Source organism: Rhinoraja longicauda, chromosome 6 (genome assembly GCF_053455715.1).
Source record: "Rhinoraja longicauda isolate Sanriku21f chromosome 6, sRhiLon1.1, whole genome shotgun sequence".
Classification (NCBI taxonomy): Eukaryota; Metazoa; Chordata; class Chondrichthyes; order Rajiformes; family Arhynchobatidae; genus Rhinoraja; species Rhinoraja longicauda.
The window spans coordinates 70,656,997-70,678,793 of record NC_135958.1 but is presented as its reverse complement, the minus strand read 5'-3'; the positions used below and the strand labels follow the sequence as shown (position 1 = coordinate 70,678,793).

The 21,797-nt window shown below is 40.6% G+C and overlaps 1 protein-coding gene across 1 annotated transcript; it reads right to left on the bottom strand.

The window, feature by feature from the left end:
* Window positions 1-712: 712 nt before the first annotated feature.
* On the bottom strand, window positions 713-16,511 carry amz2 (archaelysin family metallopeptidase 2). The gene is made up of 6 exons (XM_078401871.1): window positions 15,902-16,511; window positions 13,248-13,421; window positions 10,830-10,958; window positions 9,009-9,172; window positions 4,493-4,674; window positions 713-851 (listed from the first exon to the last, which is right to left on the bottom strand). Exons 1-6 carry the CDS (start codon window positions 16,155-16,157, stop codon window positions 713-715), a joined length of 1,044 nt encoding a protein of 347 aa, XP_078257997.1. The 5' UTR covers window positions 16,158-16,511.
* Between the last annotated feature and the right edge of the window lie 5,286 nt (window positions 16,512-21,797).

The following is a 21,797-nucleotide window of genomic DNA, read 5'->3' as shown; positions in this document are numbered from 1 at the left end:
CAGCTGCAACTAGCAACCCATAAACAAGGGTGGGGAGATAAGTACTCAAGATCCCCAAGCCAGCCAACAACAACAGCAATCAAGAGGGAAGTTGGGTCAGAAGTGTCTACTAAATTTACAGAAGAATTGACTGTTTATTTTATAGACATTAGGTGGGGTTGTTTGCTCTGAATATACCTTGCAACAGAGTTTGTTGCTTCAGGCCAAATCAACTTGCAACATGGACCTCAAGAAGGCATTACTTAAAGCTACTCCTTACTTGAGATAAATAGTTCCTGCTTCGTTTTTACCATTTAAAATGTGTGTGGGCTTCCTTAGGGACCACATAACACTCAAAAATCAGACAGTGAACGGTTCAATTTCATGTTCACAATTGGGTCCACGTGAATGTATTCGCTCCCATGTCAAAGTTGACCAAAATAAATCCAGCTAATTAAATGTTCAAAAAGCAACCCAATATTTTAAAATAAACTCTTATGACAGACTTTTAAGAAAACTCACTGTGAAACCCAGAAGTGAGTTTATAAAGCATTTGATGCCAACATTTTTAGAGTTTCAAATGAATATGTTCTCCAATACCATTAAAGGTTGAAGTTAATCAGCATGTGATTGCATTATAACGAATTTAGTGGAGTTTGCACAAGAATAGGTTTAAATACAGGTCTAAAACGTTATACCTGGCCATTTCATAGTGAATCAAGCTGATTAAATTTCACTCCTCCAAATGCTGCAGACACTGCAGTAACCACTCTTTCCAGTCTTTAAATGCTTCAGTGGGCTTGTGAGATACTAACATGGTTTGAACCAAAGGGTCAGATTTGGAATCTTCCTCAATCCACCTCAACAGTGCCCTAAAAACAAAACCGCAAGATGACACACATACTTCTTCAAATTAGATTCAGTTATTCACACACCTTCAATTACTGGCCAATTCCCTCATTTGATATTTAAACTACTGAGCTTATTTTAATATTTGCATCACTTGGCTGGAAAAACATTTTAGAAATTCAAGCAATAGTTTTTCTTTGTCCATTCATTTCCTAAAATATGGCTCTTCTAAAACCTGTTCCAAATAGAGAACAACAAATAATTTATTCATCGTATATTATACAATAAAGTCTGGCCTAATTAATTAATAAGAAATATCTAACATGGTCACAAAAAGATAAATAATGTCAGAATGTTTTTTCTTAATTCTGATTCCCAATAGAGACCTATACTGTTCCATTAGTTGGTTTCTCTCTTGGAGGCTCAAGATACCAGCAAGTTGGAGAATTTGAACCAGCAATTGATTCTGACCAGTTCCTTTGAGACAAACAAAACCCAGACAGCAGACGATGGGACAGCAGACCCTTCACCAGTCTGAAGAAGGGTCCAGAACAAAACGTTGTCCGTACATGTCCTTCCACAAAAACAATGCATTGTTCCTTGGTAACTGGTCCAACCAATCCCAGTGACTGTCAGATAAGACTACCTGGAGATGATGAGAATGTCGTTAAAGAAGTGAGTACAAGCAACAAGAATTGGATGGAGTGCAAAGCCAAGATGAAACAGAAATTGGGAACGTGGGAGCGGCGCTCCTTCTTGACAAAGCGAAAGTGCTAGGTCACCAGACATGTCATGCTCTCGGTGTTATTGTATCTGATGCAAGTGTGGCCATAACGTGATCCTGTGCTGCAGAAGTCCTATATCTCAGCCGGAGATACAAAATGAATTGTGGCCAAAGTCACACAATGTACAACTCTTCTAAGTAGAGTTGGGAGCAAAACCGCACTCAACATAGCCCTTGACGACTACCACAGTGTATGGCGGAAGCAGCCTGGGATAAACCTTTGATAGCAAACAAAATGTGTCACTACATGCTGAAGTTCTATCTGTCTCTGGTGTTGTAAAGGCCTTGTTGAGACAGAATATTTTATTCAGTTCAACTAGAACATAATACCTGTCCCTGGAAGAAAAGTTCACACATAGAAACATCATTGACCACAAGTCAATCAGGCAGTGGCCTGAATAGAATGTCGCCAAAAGTGCTATCCTCAGCTAAGACCCTGCTCTGCATTGTCAAGAGGAGGGAAGACCCTATACTGTGGCCTTTCCCTAAGATTTTTTTCAACAGTGGAACCAAGGTACAATGAATGCCTCAGCAAGTAGTTCCATATTTGCCAGTCTGCAGCACTTCATTGGAGCTAACTACCTGTACTAGAAGGTTACATTTCAGGCAACTAAAGTGCAGTTTTCACCAAGATGCTGATCAGAGCACTTTTTAAACAAAAAATCAATATATACATGTTTTCTAAATTAGCATTTAATGTGTCCAGTTATAAACAGGTTTAACATATTCTGCTAAATTACAGTACATTAAAAAATATATATCAGTTTCCTCTCCTGACTACACAGCTGCATTTCAGTATTTAAATCAGCTGATGAAACTGTTTTACTTCCCCAATAATCTCTTATTCACATGGAATTTTTGACTGGCAGTGATTTTGTTTCAATAGGAAGTTAGAAAATATTTAAAATGTTGATTCTTGTTAAATCTTCATTGTCAGGCGGTATTATGTGAACAGGAGAAAAATAATTAGGGCAATGACCCTGATATCTATTTAATCTTTTCATACACCAGGGATTGGAAATTCAGTTATCATCTTATCCTACACTGTCCACGTTATTTGGAATGGAATACTTTAATGTCACATGTGACTAGGCACAGTGAAATTATTCGCTTGCACACCCAATGTATACAAATACCAGCCACCTACAGCGCTGACAAAGTTACAAAGCACGCCGGCTCCTCCTTCTGTTCTCCCTCTCTCCACCACCCCCCCAACCCCCCACATCATTTCCCCTATGCGGGTCACCATTGTCCTTTGTTCTCCCACCCCCTCAATATAATATACATTACATTATACCGATATGGTGACAATGGTGACCCACTTGCATTTGCAAATGTGTGTGATATGTGCTGTGCATACGTTCTCCCAATTGTTCAGCAAAGAAAATTCAAAATGATTATAAATGTAAATTAAGCATTGAACAGATTTTTAAGGAATCATATGCAATGTTTTTCAGAAAATTTAGAACATAAGAAAGAGTATTTCCTTTTGTATTTGTCTCACATACCCACTCTGTTATTCAACAAATGTGACAGATCTATTTCCTCAGCACCCCTTCTCTGCGCTAATTCTCTATCCAAAAGTTCCCTTTATGTCTGAAAATCCATTCACTTTTCGCCTGAATATTCGCAGTGTCTGAGCATCTGGAGTCTAACTGGGTGGAGAATTCTAAAGATTCACTACTCTGTGGAGAAGACATTTCTTCTGTCCTTTACTGCTGATCTTTAATTTGGAATCTGTGCTCCTTGAATCTATTCAGGGATCATCAATCCATATCTACCATGAGAAAGGGCATGAGAATTTTTTTTAACCAATCAATGAGATCATCACTCATTCCTTTAAACGCAAGATAGCAAAGGCCAAGTCTCCTCATAGAACAACACCACCAACCCATGAACCAGCTTGATGAACCAATGCTGCACATTTTCTATCACAGTATAAGGTTCCTTCGGTAGGGATACCAAATCTATACATTTCATTATATCTATACAATACCATCTCTCTTGAACACTCTATTTCTCTGTTGCACAATGTGACAGCTCTAAGATAGCTATTCTTACTTTGCTTTTACATATTCCTTTATGATTTCTATTGACTTCTGCACCTTTGCCAATTAATCCACCCAATGCCCTAATGTGTGTCATATTAGTTAGTCACAATTTTATTCTTGTTTTGATACATTAATCTCTAAATCACAGGGCACAAAATCTAAGTACAGTATCACCAAATATACTACTAACAGATAAAATGTAAAATCGAATCTCCAGTTGACCTCCCAGATGCATGCAAAAGATTTGCTATCGCTTTTTCAAAGAGAGTAAGTAATCTTCGGGATTCTGCAAAATCCAATCTCTCACACGAGTACTACAAAAACAAATTATCTAGTCATTAACACAATTACCTCTGTAGTCACTGTTATGTAAACATTCCAGCGGTCAGTGTGTTCTTTGGCCACTGCAATAGCCAATGTAAAAATTAACATCTGAATTTCTTACATAAAAGTGACCACATTTTAAAATGTATCTCATTGTTTGTAATGCCCGGAGATTATGAAAAAACAGACTTCTTGCTCCAGATTTGTTAGATCAGCAGTACTGATCATTGCATAATCAGCAGTATTGATCAATGCATTCTGAATATTTTATGTTGAGCAATATTCCCAAGCCGCCCAAAATCTAATTATGAAGCGCTGTGCAACATACCTCTGTATTGAACAGCATAAGAGGTTCCTGATTTTGAAATCTAACCTTAAAGTTAAATCAATGTGATGAAATTATAAAGGATTGTAATAACGCAACTTCTACAAATTAATGAACAATTTGCCAAATTTTCATTGAAACATTTCATAATATATCCCTGATAAAAAAAGCAACTCAAACACTACCTTAAATCTCTCTTTAATATCAAAATTGATGGCAAACTGCAGCTTTCGTAGGCATATAGGGCATAAGACAATAGGGCACTGATCGGACTCGTCTAAATGGTTGGATCCCTGCATAATGCAATGCAGCCACTGGCAGTGCTGCATGCCAAAAATGTGCCCAATTTCATGAGTTAAAGTCTGAAAATACAGAAATATTTTTGTAACCAATTCTGATGTAAAACCTTGAGCAGTAATTTTAAAAAATCATTTAATATAATAATTTTGTAATATTATATCTAAAAACTGTATTAATTAAATGTGTACACTTTAACAGACCTTAGTTAAAATTCCACTCTCCATAAATGTATTGCAGAGTAATATTTTTGTTCAAGATTACTATAGAGAGAGAGAGGAGAAAGAGAGAGTATGATACAGGAGAGGAGAAAGAGAAAAAAAAAAAAAAAAAGAGAGAAAAAAGGAAGGGAGGGACAGAGACAGATAGATAAACAAAATGTGTCACTACATGCTGAAGTTCTATCTCTCTGGTGTTGTAAAGGCCTTGTTGAGACAGAATATTTTATTCAATTCAACTAGAACATAATACCTGTCCCTTGAAGAAAAGTTCACACATAGAAACATCATTGACCACAAGTCAATCAGGCAGTGGCCTGAATAGAATGTCGCCAAAAGTGCTATCCTCAGCTAAGACCCTGTACTGCATTGTCAAGAGGAGGGAAGATCCAATACTGTGGCCTTTCCCTACTATTTTTTTCAACAATGGAACCAAGGTACAATGAATGCCTCAGCAAGTAGTTCCACATTTGCCAGTCTGCAGCACTTCATTGGAGCCAACTCCTTGTACTAGAAGGTTACATTTCAGGCAACTAAAGTGCAGTTTTCACCAAGATTCTGATCAGAGCACTTTTAAAAAAAATCAATATATACATGTTTTCTAAATTAGCATTTAATGTGTCCAGTTATAAACAGGTTTAACATGTTCTGCCAAATTACAGTACATATAAATATATATATCAGTTTCCTCTCCTGACTACACAACTGCATTTCAGTATTTAAATCAGCTGATGAAACTGTTTTACTTCCCCAATAATCTCTTATTCACATGGATTTTTTGACTGGCAGTGATTTTGTTTCAATAGGAAGTTAGAAAATATTTAAAACGTTGATTCTTGTTAAATCTTCATTGTCAGGTGGACAGGAGAAAAATAATTAGGGCAATGACCCTGATATCTATTTAATCTTTTGGAAATTCAGTTATCATCTTATCTTACACTGTCCACGTCATTTGGAATGGAATACTTTAATGTCACATGTGACTAGGCACAATGAAATTATTCACTTGCACACCCAATGTATACAAATACCAGCCACCTACACCGCTGACAAAGTTACAAAGCACCCTCCTCCTGTTCTCCCTCTCCCCACCGCCCCCCCAACCCCCCACATCATTTCCCCTATGCGGGTCGCCATTGTCCTTTGTTTCCCCCCCCAAAATAATATACATTATATTATACCGATATGGTGACAAAGGGAAGAAAAGAGGAGAAAAGGGGAAAAAAGGAAAGAAAAAGGGAGAAAGGGGAAAGAAAAGAGGGGGAAAAGGGAGAAAAAAGGAAAGAAAAAAAGGGGGGAAAAGGGAAAAAGGAAAGAAAAGGGGAGTAATAGGGAAGGAGAGAAAAAGGGAAAAAAAGGAGAGAAAAAGGGAAAAGAAAAGGGAAAAAAAGGAGAGAAAACGGGAAAAGAAAAGGGGAAAAAAGAAGATAAGGGAAAAAAGGAGAGAAAAAGGGAAAAGAAAAGGGAAAAAAGGAGAGAAAAAGGGAAAGAAAAGGGGAAAAAAGGAGAAAAGGGAAAAAAGGAGAGAAAAAGGGGAAAAAGGAGAGAAAAGGGGAAAAAAGGAGAGGAAAGGGGAAAAAAGGAGAGAACAGGGGGAAAAAAGGAAAGGAATAGGGGAAAAAGGAGAGGAAAGGGGGAAAAAGGAGAAGAAAAGGGAAAAAAAGGAGCGGAAAGGGGAAAAAAGGAGAGGAAAAGGGAAAAAAGGTGAGGAAAAGGGGAAAAAAGGTGAGGAAAAGGGAAAAAAAGGTGAAAAGGGAGATGGAGAGAGAAATAATTACAGATGATGGTACACATCGAAGGCATGACAAAATGCTGGAGTAACTCAGCAGGTCAGGCAGCATCTAGGAGAGAGGGAATAGTCTGAAGAAGGGGGACAGACAGACAGACAGACAGACAGACAGACAGACAGACGCCAATATACAGTCGCGAGAAAATAAGGTGGAGACAGAGCAAGATCGATTTACCAAAGGGACATGAGGGAATGTTGTGTGCTCTATCTCATAGTGACATTACTCACCCTAAGCTCCCCAGGCTCTCTCCTGGAACATCTAACATGGAAGTGACGTCCCTTCTATCTCCCAAGGGAATTCACCTCCATTATCTAAGACCCATGCTACCCTGGCCTCAATCTCATCTCACTCCTCCCATCAGGAAGAAGATACAGGAGCCTGAAAACCGTGACCACCTAGTTCAAGAATAGCTTCTTGCCAGCAACCATCAGGTTGTTGAACATTACACACCACTAACCTTTACAACCATTAACTTCTATGGACTATGTCTTTGATTGCACCATGGACTGTTTTTTGTACTTGTATTAGTTAATGGGAGGAGTTGGCTGCGCCTAACGGCTGCGGCTCTCTGGCAGTCTGTTGTCTTTTTTTCTTTTTTTTTTGTTTGTGTCGGTGTTGGGATGGTTTTTGTTTCTGTTTTTGGCTGTGTATGTGTGGTGGGGGTGTGGGGTGGGGTGGGGGGGTGGGGCGGGGGGAAACCTTTATTTTATTAGGTCTCTTCCCCGGGGCGCGGCTCGGCTGCGGGCCTTAACATTGCCGGCGCAGCTCGGCTGCGGGACGTTTCAGTGCCCGGTGCGGCTCGGCTGCGGGCCTTAACATTGCCGGCGCAGCTCGGCTGCGGGACGTTTCAATGCCCGGTGCGGCTCGGCTGCGGGCCTTAACATTGCCGGCGCAGCTCGGCTGCGGGACGTTTCAGTGCCCGGTGCGGCTCGGCTGCGGGCCTTAACATTGCCGGCGCAGCTCGGCCGCGGGACGTTTCAGTGCCCGGTGCGGCTCGGCCGCTGGACTTAACATCGCCCGGTGTGGCCGCGGGACGTTTCAGTGCCCGGTGCGGCTCGGCCGCGGGACGTTTCAATGCCCGGTGCGGCTTGGCCGCTGGACTTAACATCGCCCGGTGTGGCCGCGGGACGTTTCAGTGCCCGGTGCGGCTTGGCCGCTGGACTTAACATCGTCAGCGCTGTTCGGCCACGGGACGTTTCAGTGCCCGGTGCGGCTCGTCCGTTGGACTTAACATCGCCCGGTGTGGCCGCGGGACGTTTCGGTGCCCGGGGCGGCTCGGCCGCGGGGCCTTCCATCCCCTTGCGGGGGCTGTGCGTGTCGTTTGCCTCGGTAGGGGTCGAGCTGCCTGTCCGTGGGTGCGGGGGGAAGAGAGGGGAAGTTTTGTTGCCTCCATCACAGTGAGGGGGTGTTTGGAGTCACTGTGATGGATGTTTGTGTTGGGGTCGGGTGTCCTGTGTTCTTTTCTTTTTTGCTGTATTTTGTGTGACTGCTGAAATTTCGCTCGGTGTTGTGCCGAGTGACAATAAAGTGTTGTTATGGTTATGGTTATGGTTATTGAATTTGTTGATTGTGTGTATTGTGTTTACAGGTCTGCTACAAGATAGAATTTAATTATTCTGTTGTTGGTACACGAGAATGAAACACTCTTGACTCTTGAGATTCACAGAATTTAATTTTGGAGGAGATGATCATTACAAACCATCTCAGACAAGGCTGTGTCAGGTACTTTACAATTTGCTTCAATATTTGTCAAATGCTTACATTTCCCAAGGTTCATACTCCTAATTACAATACAATCCTTGGACTACGTGTTTGTGTACATTAATTCAGGACAATGGTTGATTATGTTTAAATATCATTTAAATATCAATTAGTCTGATGACTCATCCAGAAAATACACATAAATTACAGCCACTTAGTTAAGCTAAGACTTTTGAATGGTATTTTGCATGAAATCAATACTTAAAGAGAAGTTTCAATTATTTTACATAATTATTGGTCCTTAAGCTTCAAAGATCAAAATTAATATTTTTGAATATTTCATATTTCTAATAACGTCTTGAAAGTCTCAGATTTACTCATTTAGCTAAACCTGGATCCAAAGTAGCTCTCACTCGCCTAAATATGTTCTCATTGACAATGAACTGATTCTAATTAGGTCAAGCTGACTTAACTATCAGGGAGTACAATTCTTCTGTAATTTAAAACAACCACAAAATCTTTATTTCTATTTCCACATAAGCTTGTCAGAGAGATCAATAGGTTTTTCGACATTAGGAAATATTGAGATGAGATGACAGAGATGGCTTATTTAATGGTGGATCAGATGCAAGGGGTTGAGTGAACTACTACTGCTTTTATTTCTTTTGTGCTTATTTTATACACACCTACCTTGCATGATCTTAGCAACAGCTTGCTTGTTATGGATGGTGTGTAATATCCATCAAAGACTGAATAATCATCAGAAGCTACAGGCTGCTTTACTTTCAGTTTTCCCTTATAATTCATGGTGTAAAAATCATCATCGTATCTGGCAAAGCTGAAAATCCCCATTCCTGCATTAAAGAGAAATAGTTTACTTTAACTGAGAATTTCAGCATTTCTCTACAAGAAAATTAAATGTTTTTTAAAAAAAAGTCTATAATCAATGCCTCATCTTTTGAAAATATATTAAGATTATAGCATAATGTTAAATTACTTAATTTCCAAAGAAAGAAATACTTCTAATAAAGAAGCATGTCGAAAATGCTTGCTAGATATTCAAATGATCAAACAGAATTAACTTTTTTCTAATCTTGTGCCAATAATGTCACAATTCAGAATCTTCATGTACATGAGAGTGATCTTGGTCATTGTATCACAAAATGCTGGAGTAACTCAGCAGGTCAGGCAGCATCTCAGGAGAGAAGGAATGTGTGACGTTTTGGGTCGAGACCCTTCTTCAGACTGATGTCAGGGGGGCGGGACAAACAAAGGATATAGGTGGAGACAGAAAGATAGAGGGAGAACTAGGAAGGGGGAGGGGAAGAGAGGGACAGGGGAACTATCTAAAGTTGGAGAAGTTAATGTTCATACCGCTGGGCTGCAAGCTGCCCAAGCGAAATAAGAGGTGCTGTTCCTCCAATCTTACAGATGTGGCTGTGGTAGCGAATTTGGGTCAAAACGTGGTTGTAGATTAGGAGGGCTGGAGAAATCACAGAGGGGGAGCAGCGAGAGAGCATGTTGCTAAACTCTCGTCGAAGAGAGAACTTCTTCAAAGTAGACAATGGTCATTGTAAATCACCATATTATTGGCAAAATAATGGGGTAATAACCACCGAAAGGTATTTATTCACAAAATGCTGGAGTAACTCAGCAGGTCAGGCAGCATCTCAGGAGAGAAGGAATGGGCGATGTTTTGGGTCGAGACCCTTCTTCAGAATAATACCCTATCTTCAGAATAGGTAGATTATTCGCACAAGGAGTCAAAGCAGAGTTGATGTTTGAGAGAGAATAAGTTGTAGGACTACAGGGAAATTCGATTAAATACTATTATTTAATCTAATGGGCTGAATTGCCTCCTTCTGTGCTGTTATGAAAATAAGAACTATATTGAATTGCTGGTTGGAATTTGAATAGCTGTCTAATTTCATTAGTTGCCTTACTTGAGTAAAATGTGCTCCATTTGTAATCTTTTCCACCACATCAGCACAAAACCTCAAATAAATTGAATCAGGAAAATAAGATGGTACTTGTGAAAGACCTTTGAGTGTAACTTAGATTTGCAGCTTTATCAGTGGAAATAAAAACAGACAATAATGTCAGCCCTCCTTTGCAAAAGCACAATAATAAGTCTTAGATTTTCAACAGAAAATCTTTTCAAGTGGGATTTCCAAGTCAAGTGGGAAGAATTACAAGGCACGTGTCAGCCCAACATGCTTCTGTCAATAGAACTGGCAACAGTTCCTCTAGACACTTCACACGGGCAAATCAGCTGTTCCTACATGTGCCTTTTTAGTTACTTTGTTGTGGCTTCATTATGAAGCAGCCTAAGGCCTGAAATTAATATACAGCAAAGATATACACAAACAACTACTGTAATGATTTCTATTCTGTAGGTTTCATCCTAAATTAATGGCCAAGAGTACACCAAGAATGGCCAAATTAGTAAATATTTTTTGAATGTTAACACAAACAAAAAGTACAGGAAATATACTTGCTGAGTTTCTATACCTTCTGTAAGGGATGCTTGTCCAAACACAAAATTCCAGGAATCTTGTGGATAAAGGTCAACCATTGTAATTCCAACAATGCAGAATGCATCTTTGGGCTTGCTCTTCTTCAGGTATTTAAGAATACCACCTATGTAAATATCAAGAATTTTAACATGGAAAAATAAAAAATTAACATTACCTACAAAAATATGTGTTTTTTAGGTTAGTTTAAAGATACAGCACGGATACAGACCTTTAGGCCCACCGAGTCTGTGTCAACCGGCAATCCCCATACACTAGCATTACCCTACACACGAGGGACTATTTACAATCTTTACCAAAACCAATTAGCCTACAAACCTGTCTGTCTTTGGAGATGTGGGAATTTAAAAAAATGATGATTTTAAAATCGTTAAGAACATTACCGACGCAGTGGTGCTGGTTTCCAATGGGCACGTTGACGGACGCACCACACATCTGTCCTCCATACTGCTGGCAAGCTCCTATTTTGTCTCCACATATGCGTCTTCCATCAATATCTTCAGCATCGTCTTGATTGGTTGGCCCGGGTTTCGTCTTCCATGGGACAGCACAACCTTATTTGCTGGTATTTCCGGATGGCGGTGGCAATGACCAGCGAGCCTCATCCTTCTCGACCTGATCTTCTCGGTTAGAGGTGGAATCTCCCCATAGAGCTTGGCGTTGGTGATGTGGTCCCTCCAACTGACATCCAACTGAGATGTGGGAAGAAACCCTAACACCCGGGGAAAACCCACGCGGTCATGGCGAGAACGTACAAACTCCGTACTACACCACCCATATGAAGATCAAACCCAGGTCTCTAGCACTGTAAGGCAGCAAATCTACCGCTGCACCACCATGTCACCCCTCAAAATTGGATACTGACAGAACAAGGGGCCACAGTTTAAGAATAAGGGGTAGGCCATTTAGAATGGAGATGAGGAAGAACTTTTTCAGTCAGAGAGTGGTGAAGGTGTGGAATTCTCTGCCTCAGAAGGCAGTGGAGGCCAGTTCGTTGGATGCTTTCAAGAGAGAGCTGGATAGAGCTCTTAAGGATAGCGGAGTGAGGGGGTATGGGGAGAAGGCAGGAACGGGGTACTGATTGAGAGTGATCAGCCATGATCACATTGAATGGCGGTGCTGGCTCAAAGGGCTGAATGGCCTACTCCTGCACCTATTGTCTATTGTCTATAATCTGCATACATTAACTCAAATTACTGACCTTCTTCAACAAAGTACTAAAATCTATTGTTCTATTTAACAGACAAATAGCAGAAACTAACTGGCATGCTGATCCATTAGGTTTCCTCCACACTGTGACCACTGTTGCCTCCACACTACTCCCATCTTTTCAGGATACTTTTTTTGAGACTTTAGCAAAAACTTATTAAGGTCTTAATATCCAAATCATTCTCAGTCCCCACTCAGTGGCAGTCCAGTTTGCTCATTTAGGATGCTGTTCCAGAATGCTTAAAAATGGGGAAAATTGACAAAAGGTTCTTGTGAACTACTGATGATGTTACTTTATATACAGCACAAGTACACGTGTCCAGCTGACTCAATTTAGCTGGTATTTCTAAGCAGACATAAAATCACGAAACCGCTGTTAATTTCTTCTTGATTTTAATGAAAAATCTTATATTTTATATATTTAATATTAACAGCTGAACGAACAATGTGATAGTTTTTTCTAATCTAATGCCCCGACGTGCAACAACAGCGGCAGCGACAGCGACAGCGTGTTCGCCCGCCCCGGATTGGACTTATCATCGGCGGAGCCGGCCGTCTTCGGAGGCTGCGGGAGCGGCTTCGGGAGCGGCTGCGACGCGACTCGCCTTGGGCTTGGCCCGCTGTGGACCGTCCGGTGCGGCCTGCAACCACAACAACCTGACTGCGGGCGAGGACAGCGGGAGAAGGGAAAGACATTGTGGCCTTCCATCACAGTGAGGAGAGAGAGGATTGGAGGAGACTCACTGTGATGGATGTTTCTTTGATGGATGTTTCTTTTTTTGTGTGTTTTTGGGGTTGGGTGGTTTGAGTGCCTGTTTGATGCTTTTATTGTTGGACTGTGTTTTTGGGGGTTTTGGGGTGTGTGATTTGAATGCCTATTTAATGCTTTTATTGTTGGACTGTGTTTTGGGGGGTTTTTGGGGTTGGGTAATTTTGGGTGCCTGTTTAGTGCTTTTATTGTTGGACTGTGGGTGATTGAATTAACATTTTGTTCAAGATGGCCGCGCCGTTGTGTTTGGCTGCCTGCCACTGTATGTTTCTTTTTTTTCCTGGTCAGATGTGCAGCACTTTGGTCAACGTGGGTTGTTTTTAAATGTGCTATACAAATAAATTGACTTGACTTGACTTGACTAATCTAAATTCCGATAAACACCATATTTTAGTAAAAAAATATGAGTAACAGTACCTGTATGAATCTGCAGATTTTCTGAATATTTATTGATACGAAACATACAACCAGTGTGGGATACTGGAACTGACTCCTGGAATTTGACTTTCAGCCCAAAGAAAAATGCTTCACAGTATTCCTTTAACCAATGTATGTATGTGTTAGTTGTTGCCTCCGAGTCACCAAATGTACCTGAACATGCCACATAAATTATAAGGAAAGAATTCAAGAACATTTTTAAAGTCGAATGAAATTCTAGATTAACCATCTACTGCATACAATGATTATTGAAAAGTGATTTGATTTCATATTAAAGTGCATCAGTGAAAACCAAATAACTTGACAAAAAATGTCTCGAACGACCAAAATGGCAAAATAAAATGTAAGTATAATATTGGTACATCTATTACTTCCCGTCTACAAATAACTGGTAATTACTTATAAAACAGACGGGCAGAAAAAAAATTAACCATGGCCATGGTAAATGGATTTAATTATGCAAGAGTTTATTTATTTTCAACAATTACAGTCGAGGTTTAATGTTAATTGATCTTTCATGTTTATTATTCTAGAACTATTAAACAGAATACCATTAAATTTATTTGTCCACTTGATCTAGTCTTATTGAGGTCTTAATATATTTTCTGTGTAATTCACAAATTTAAGATGCTTTGTGATTTTATTTCGTCACGGACAATGGTGCATGTTGAACTATAAACTATTGCAATTATTATTTCCATTTTGCCTTTACTATCATGTGCCAAGTCCTTATTTATAGATGAAAATGCAGACAGCATTAATAAATTAATATACCACACTCATGTTTTTGACAATCTATGTAGTTTTAATTAGATTTTTTAATCTATCTATATCTGTTAGCTTCTTTATATAAATTGTGGAAATTCACATATCTACAATAATCCAGTTAATTGTCCAGTCATCTCTTGACATCCTTAAGTCCCTTTAGAGCATTCTCCTTATGCCAAACATACTTTTTTTATTCTCAACAGGTTTCAAAATAAGATTTATTTCTCAATCCAAATAATATTCTTTTACCCACAACTATTTTCTGTTCCCAATTAATGCAGCTTCAGTTGCTCATGCTGTGCTGTTTTTCATTTGGCATTCTATGAAACACTCTATTCATTATATTTTGAACATCCAAGCACACCACACAGACTGAATTCTCTTTGTCTATAATATTGATGCCTGAAAAACTGTTGCATTTGTCAAACACAACTAAGCTTTTAATAGTTCTTTCTGGCTTTTCCTTCATTAATTATTCATTTTATTTGTTTACTACTTTTATTCATGAATAATGTAACTTAAGTGTTTATCACAAATGATAGCAAGAAAATTTAAAATATTTTAATGGATGACTTGTATTTAACACTTGCAATTAACATTTGAGTGATCCAAGAATCTACAGTAATTACTCTCCATGGTCTTAAACACTTCATTCAACTGCACTTTCAGTATTGTTTATCAAACAATACATTGCTACTGATCTAAACAGGAAGTCCTCTATCAAAGATGTTTTCAGTTCAGAGGTAATGGCATTCACCAGGTATCCAGCACTAAATGATACTGCAATATCTTCTATTTGCACCATTTGTTTTATCTACTCTTTTTCAAGACTAGGGACTGGAATAAAGGAATCTTAATCATGTGTCACGGTTCACCTTGAAAAGTGAATTTAATTAAATATTTCAAAGCTTAAATGAACAACATGGAACTATGAATTATTCACATTGTTTATCCAATGAATTAAAAAAAACTTAATTTTCTTTCATTATACATGGTAAACAGAATATTACACAGCAAAACATGCTGCAGCTTCAAAATTAGTCTTGCTACTCTATCAGCTGGGACCTGAAAATTTATCTGGCTTAAAGACAGCCCAAATGTATCATTCAGCTTTACATGCTGCATAAAGTGATATAAAAGCCAGTAATTAAATGGATTATTCACACTGACTTTAGTTCAACAATTTGGCACAAGTTTTCAGTTACTTGGAAGTTTGTCCACTCATATTGAAAATGTTACTTCTGGTAGAATATAGAAACTACTGACAATCTGTAATTAAAGTTGAATAAATTGAACAGGACAGAACATATCATCTATGCTTGCAAAGTTTCATGAAATGTTTGACAAAGAAACTGAAAATTCCACAGCAGTTTGTTTTCTGTTCATGTTTCTGTTCAATGTTTCTTGGTTTCAATGCATCTGATATAATCTTGCCGCATTCACTTGCATATTTTTAATGTGTATTTATTAAATTGAACAAGAAACCTTTTTTATAGTTTGGATGTTTCAAGATTATGGACTAGAATTGCACAGGTGTTGAACAGTGAAGAGGAGAACAAATAAATCCAAGATTTTTAAAAAGGAATACTGGAACTGACAGTAATTGAGGAACGTTGGGTCAACTAGATGCCAGAAGGAGGTAAGAAGGGAAAATTAGATGGTCAGGAAATGAAATATAGGAAAGTATAAAACTTTTACAAAATTCAATGACAGTGTTAGATGGAAATCAAGGCAGCTGTGCATCATGAAGGGCTTCATTTATGGACAGAAAGTGCTTTTTATTTTCTTGAATCGTCAATTAACAATCAGAATCATTTTGTAATCCAGTCATTTTATCCGAGTGAAATAATTTTATAGAATCTTACCAATGATCTGAATGTAAATAATGTTTTTCCCAAGAACTGGTGTTTTTCTGTGTGAGTTGGTGTAATATGTGTAGAAATCTTGCTTTGGTTCAGGATGGCTCAGGATCCAATCGGACTTTGATTGTAACTCAATGGGTTTGAAAAGAATACTGTTTGCCTTAAATGCTTCTTCGAGGAATCTTTTCACATTGGGACTGTACTTCTGATACATGTCAATAAGGTCCTTATGATTAGAAATTAGGGCAGTCCTCAGCATCTCTTCAGTGTGTTTGATTGTCTCCTTTGAAAAAACAGATGACTACAAAACAAAATTAAAATTCAGTGTTAATTTCATTTAAATGCTGATGTGACCATCACTCTGCCTCTTCAATCCTCCACATCACTTAACTGGCAAACGTAGCTATACCTGTGTCCATGCATTCTCGCGTCACCAAATCAAGCCATCATGTCTGTTAAATAATTCTACTCTCCTGGATTGTCACTCTCAAAAATAGCTTTGTTCCATTTTGATCACCAGGTCTCTTATTTCCATCAAAAACTGAGGAAGTAGAGGTTAGGAAGTATAGGTAGATCTACAGATATCACCTAGCAGAAATGGTGGAAGTCATTGGAACCCCAGTGTACACGGTCAAAGATGAGACCTCTCAATTGCCCAATGACAGGACTAAATGTCTGTTAGAACACTGACTTGATGATCATGTGCATATCGATAATTTCAAACAATCTTTTACTGACGTTGTTCACAGCATCACATCAAGTGCATAAGATGGGGAAGTGGGGATAACATGGTGGCGGCCATACTCACTCACAATGCCTGAGCTCACTGTCTGAAGGTGCACTGTCACATGACTTTTCTGCAATCATGTGACAACTCTAGATTTTCCGTTGAATAGCAGCAGTTAGAGAGATTTTCAGCAGTCGCTCAATTTTTAGCGCTATAATTTCATAATTAAAGATATGACTTTCGAGACCTGAGCATAAATTCCTCGGCTCCACTCCACTATGGAACTCAAGTGAATGCCAAAGACTCCATGGCATTACTCTGAAGAAGCACAATGGTGTTACCCACATTTTTGTCAGCAAATGTCACTTCCTAAAATGCCTCTGTGAACTTACCTGTGACACCCAGGGGTTTAAAGTTAAATGCCTATTTCTTTGCCAAAATATTTCTTTAATAATTACAATTTTTTGTGGATTTTGCCGTCCATCGTGGGTATTGATCTTCCCACCATCAAAGGGATTTACAGGCAGCACTACCTCAGATGCCATCCTATAAGGTTGGTAATTTCTAGCATTTTCTGATGTTACAATATCTGTATAGGCACAAAACTAAACAAAAAGGATTAAAAACTTGATCTGTCAGAATTTTTCATTTGCACTACTTTCAGGCGATAAATTTAAAACTAAATACTTAAAACCTAAAGTAAATGATGACCATTATTTACGTGATATAAAATTTGTCTGAGAAACCTAGTCTTAAATCAGCAACTGCAGTTCCATGGGTCTACCGAAGAGCACCCAAGTCAGACTTTCGACATTGCTTCCCTTCAACAGGAAATTCTATCGTTACAGTTTCAGCAGTTGTTGCCACATGACACCAGAATCCTTCCATGCTTTGTCACCTTTGCTTTTGGGGGGGGGGGGGGGCAGGGCAGTTTCTCAAGCAGGCCGTCCAAGTTCAGAACTGCAGGCCGAACGCACACAGAGCAGGAGCGGGTGCACACTCTTATGTACGGTGGGCCCGGTCGCAGGCCCACCGCACTCGTAGACACAAGGATTCCCACACGCAGCCAGGATCGAGCCCACCCCAGCCAGGTCGCCGCCTGCCTGGGGCGCTGCTGCCGCCACCGCCATTCGCTTCAATGGCGACGACGACGACGACGACGAAGCGCAGGCGTTGGCGCGCCCTAGTAACCGTGAACGCACGAGCGTGCGCGAGCCGTGGGGGGGGGGGGGGGGGGGAGAGGGGAGTGCAGGTGACGGGCGCGGGCACGAGCCTTGGGGGAAGTGCAGGTGATGGGCACGAGCGGGGGCACGAGTGGGGGGGGGGGGGGGGGGGGGGAACAGGCCACGGGCGCCTCTACTTTCAGCAGCCGACAAGATGGAGGAGTGCGGATGTGCGCAATGGGAACTGTGTGTGGTTTGTCTTCTCCCCAAACCCAAACTTGTCATTGTCTGTATAACTGGTTTTCACACAGCACACAGCTAACAATGGACCGTTTCCTTGATCATCGGATTTTTTGGTCAGTCTGAAGAAGGGTCTCGACCCGAAACGACACCATTCGATCTAACCAGAGATGCTGCCTGTCCTGCTGAGTTACTCCAGCAGTTTGTGTCTACCTTCGGTTTAGAACTTTATCCCAGGAGGGAAATCGATTCGCCAACAGTCATAAAAACACAAAATACATGAAACATACAACATGAAATGAAAGTGACGGGTGGAAAGGCTTGGGGGATGTGAAAAGATTGGGGAGTGGGGTCAGTCTCACGACAGAAGGGGGAGGAGTTGTTAAGTTTGATATCCACAGGGAAGAAGGATCTCCTCTGGCGTTCTGTCCTGCATCTTGGTGGAACCAGCCTGTTGCTGAAGGTACTCCTCAGGTTGATCACCGTGTCATGGAAGGGGTGAGCTGTATTGTCCAGGATACTCCACAGTTTGAGCGTCTTCCCCTCCAAGACCACCTCCCATGAATCCATGCTTGTTGATCTTATTGGCATCCGCAGCCTTCGCCCTGCTGCCCCAGCACACAGCAGCAAAGAAGATGGTAGAACATCTGCAGCATCTTACTGAAGACATTGAAGGAGTGGAGCCTTCTCAAAAAGTACAGCCGGCTCTGCCGCTTCTTGTACTCCCTGGTAAACTGAACATCCACACCTTTGATGGAGACAGGGAAGAGGGGTGTCCCCTTCCTCCTAAAGTCCAATTTAAACCAGCATTTGCAGTTCCTTCCTCCACGTTACTTTTATGCACATCTCTCATATGTTCTACACTGTCTATATCTCTAGTTTCCCTTTCCCCTGACTCAGTCAGGTCTCAACCTGAACCGCCACCCATTCCTTTTCTCCAGAGATGCTGCCTGACCTGCTTACTCCAGCTTTTTGTGCCTATCTAATGTTTAAACCAGCATCTGCAGTTCCTTCCTACACATTAACTGAGGTTTGCGTACTAGGCGTTCACCGTGTTGAATCATCTTCGAGTTCGGTTAAGTAGGTCGAATCATTGCCTAAGTCTGCAGGTTTTTTGTGTGTGTGAAGGGTGGATGTAAATCAGCAGGCAGGGTTGATCTGTGGGTTGCGATGCGCATAATAAATGTAATTTTGCCAGTGACTTACGATATAATACGTAGGAAGGAACTGGAACTTCCTACTGGAACGATATAACTTTTTGGTTTACACCGAAGACAGACACAAAATGCTGAAGCAACTCCACGGGTCAGGCAGCATCTCTGGAGAGAAGGTATGGGTGATGTTTGGGTGGAGACCCTTCTTCAGACGGTGCCAGGGGAATGGTGTGGTGTTAATTGGCACCTTCTAAATAAACCAGTACCATATGCACTTCATTCTTAAATGTGACCCCAATTCAATGTTCAAAAAAATGCCCTACAGTATCACGTGGACTAGTTTATTATACTAGTAAAATCTGGCCCGCTGGGCATTTTCCATGATTTCGCTATTTATTACACAAAGCATAGGCTAGTGCTAACTGTACTCATTGCCTATATGCCCTCGCCTTATCAAATATGTTGTAGTTGCTCGATCTATCCCTCCCCCATATTCTCCTTCTTTCCCCAAGCCACCCCGACCTGAAATGTTAACTTTTTTTCTCACAAATCCCACTGAACCGCCTAGTCATTCAGTTATCTAAGCCATTGTCCCAGTTGAATTACAAAGCTTATACTGACAGTGTTTCTTCCTCTTTTGCTTGTACTGACACCAGCCCTACAAATTAAACCCATTTCTTCCACACCAACATTTGAGCCGTCTTCAATTCTCTAATTTTATTTATCCTCTACCAATTTGTACACAGCTCGTGAAATACCGAGAACATCGATCCACTGTCTTGACAATGGGCCTATTCTTTAAAGTACAGTTACATAAAAGTTAACACGATTCAATGTTTGACATCCGGGTAGAGTTTGATCCTGTCCTCCAGAGATAATGTTTCAAGATGTAATTTTATAGTTGGGGCTGAGGACAAAAATGGTCCGTGACTGCCGCATTGATATCTGCTAAACACACGAGAAGGGGTCACGTGGAATGTTGGACTGGATACAATCTAACATTTTCTAAACAGATTACTGGTTAGATTACAGAAACTGACCACTACAACCTCTTAATTCCACATCGTTAGATAACATTATGCAATGTTAAGATTAAGTTTCAACAAATGTTACAATAAATAATCCACAAAAACATCAGTAAACCAAACCAAAGAATAAAGATTCTGCCCAATGTTGAACAGCCAAAATCTATACTTCCAACAGTTGGAAGAAGCTATATTAACAAGTTATCTAAAATATAAATAAATAGAACAATGGCAGTGATTTTTATTCAAAATATTGCACACTGCAAGCACGTTTATAAAACTGATGAAATAATATTTTAAGGCTGACAGTAGCATCAGTGCAAGGAAATGCTAGCTAGTAGCAACAAATTTAAGATTAAAGTTAGTGAATTCATAAAGAATGATTGATATATGCAAATATATTTATGAGATAATGGAGTGAATACCTGACTAACTGGGCATTTTCATTCCTCTGAATCAATCCCCAAGTCTTACATCGGCAAATGCTTCGGGGTTGCCTCCTACACCTGTGCAGAACTCATTGCTTTCATCAATTTTACTCCTAACTACTACCCTCGGACTATCTCTGACACTGCTCTCCTCTTTCTGAATCTCTACGTCTGCCACAGGGAAAGACAATGTCTACTGAAAACGCTCTGACTCTCACAACTGCCTTAATGACACGTCTTCCCACCCTCTCTTGCAAGGTCACCATCCCTTACTCTCAATTTCTCTATCTTCCACATGTTTCCAAGATGAGTCCTCTCGAGGACATCCGTGATGTCCTCCTTCTTCAGCTCCCCCCCCCCCCCCCAGCTGCTGTGGATGGAGCCCTCGCCCATGTCACCGTGCCCCAGCAGTTCTGCTCTCACTGCCACTGCCTCCCCATAGAATTAATAGTTCCCCTGATCCGTACCTTTCACCTCACCGGTCTCCACATCAAACATCATATTCTTTGACATTTCAGCCACTTTCAACATGATCCCACCACCAGTCATATCCGCCTGTCCTCATCTCTTTTGGGAGACCTTGTTCTGAAACTCTTTGGATCACTCACCCCTTCCCACCTAACCTACTCCCTTCCCATTGCAATTGCAGGTAATGTAGCACCTGCCCATACACCACCTCTCAGTTCCATCTTGGGTCCCCAGTGGCTCTTCCACATGAGACAGATTCACATGTACCTCTTTCAACCTCGTGTATTTCATTCCATTCTTCCGGTGTGGCCTTCTTTACATCGATGAGACCAAGCATAAATGAGTCAACCGTTTCGCGAACACTTGCACTCTGAACAGCAAGACCTGATAAGAGCTTCCAGTTGCTACCCATTTTATCTCCCATTCCCAAATCAACCTTTGTGTCCTTGGCCTCTTCCATTGCCAGAGAGAGGCAAACTGGAAGAACAGCAGCTCATTTTCCACTTGGGTAGCCTAGTACCCAACAGTATGAACATCAAGTTCTCCAATTTCAAGTAATAACCCCCACTTTCCCGCTTCCTCACTTCAGTGCACACACATTTCTCCGCCATAATCACCCTGCTCCTTACCTCCATCGTCATCGCCTTGTGCATCTCCCATCCCCAATTCTCAATTATTTTTTATTTCTCTCTCC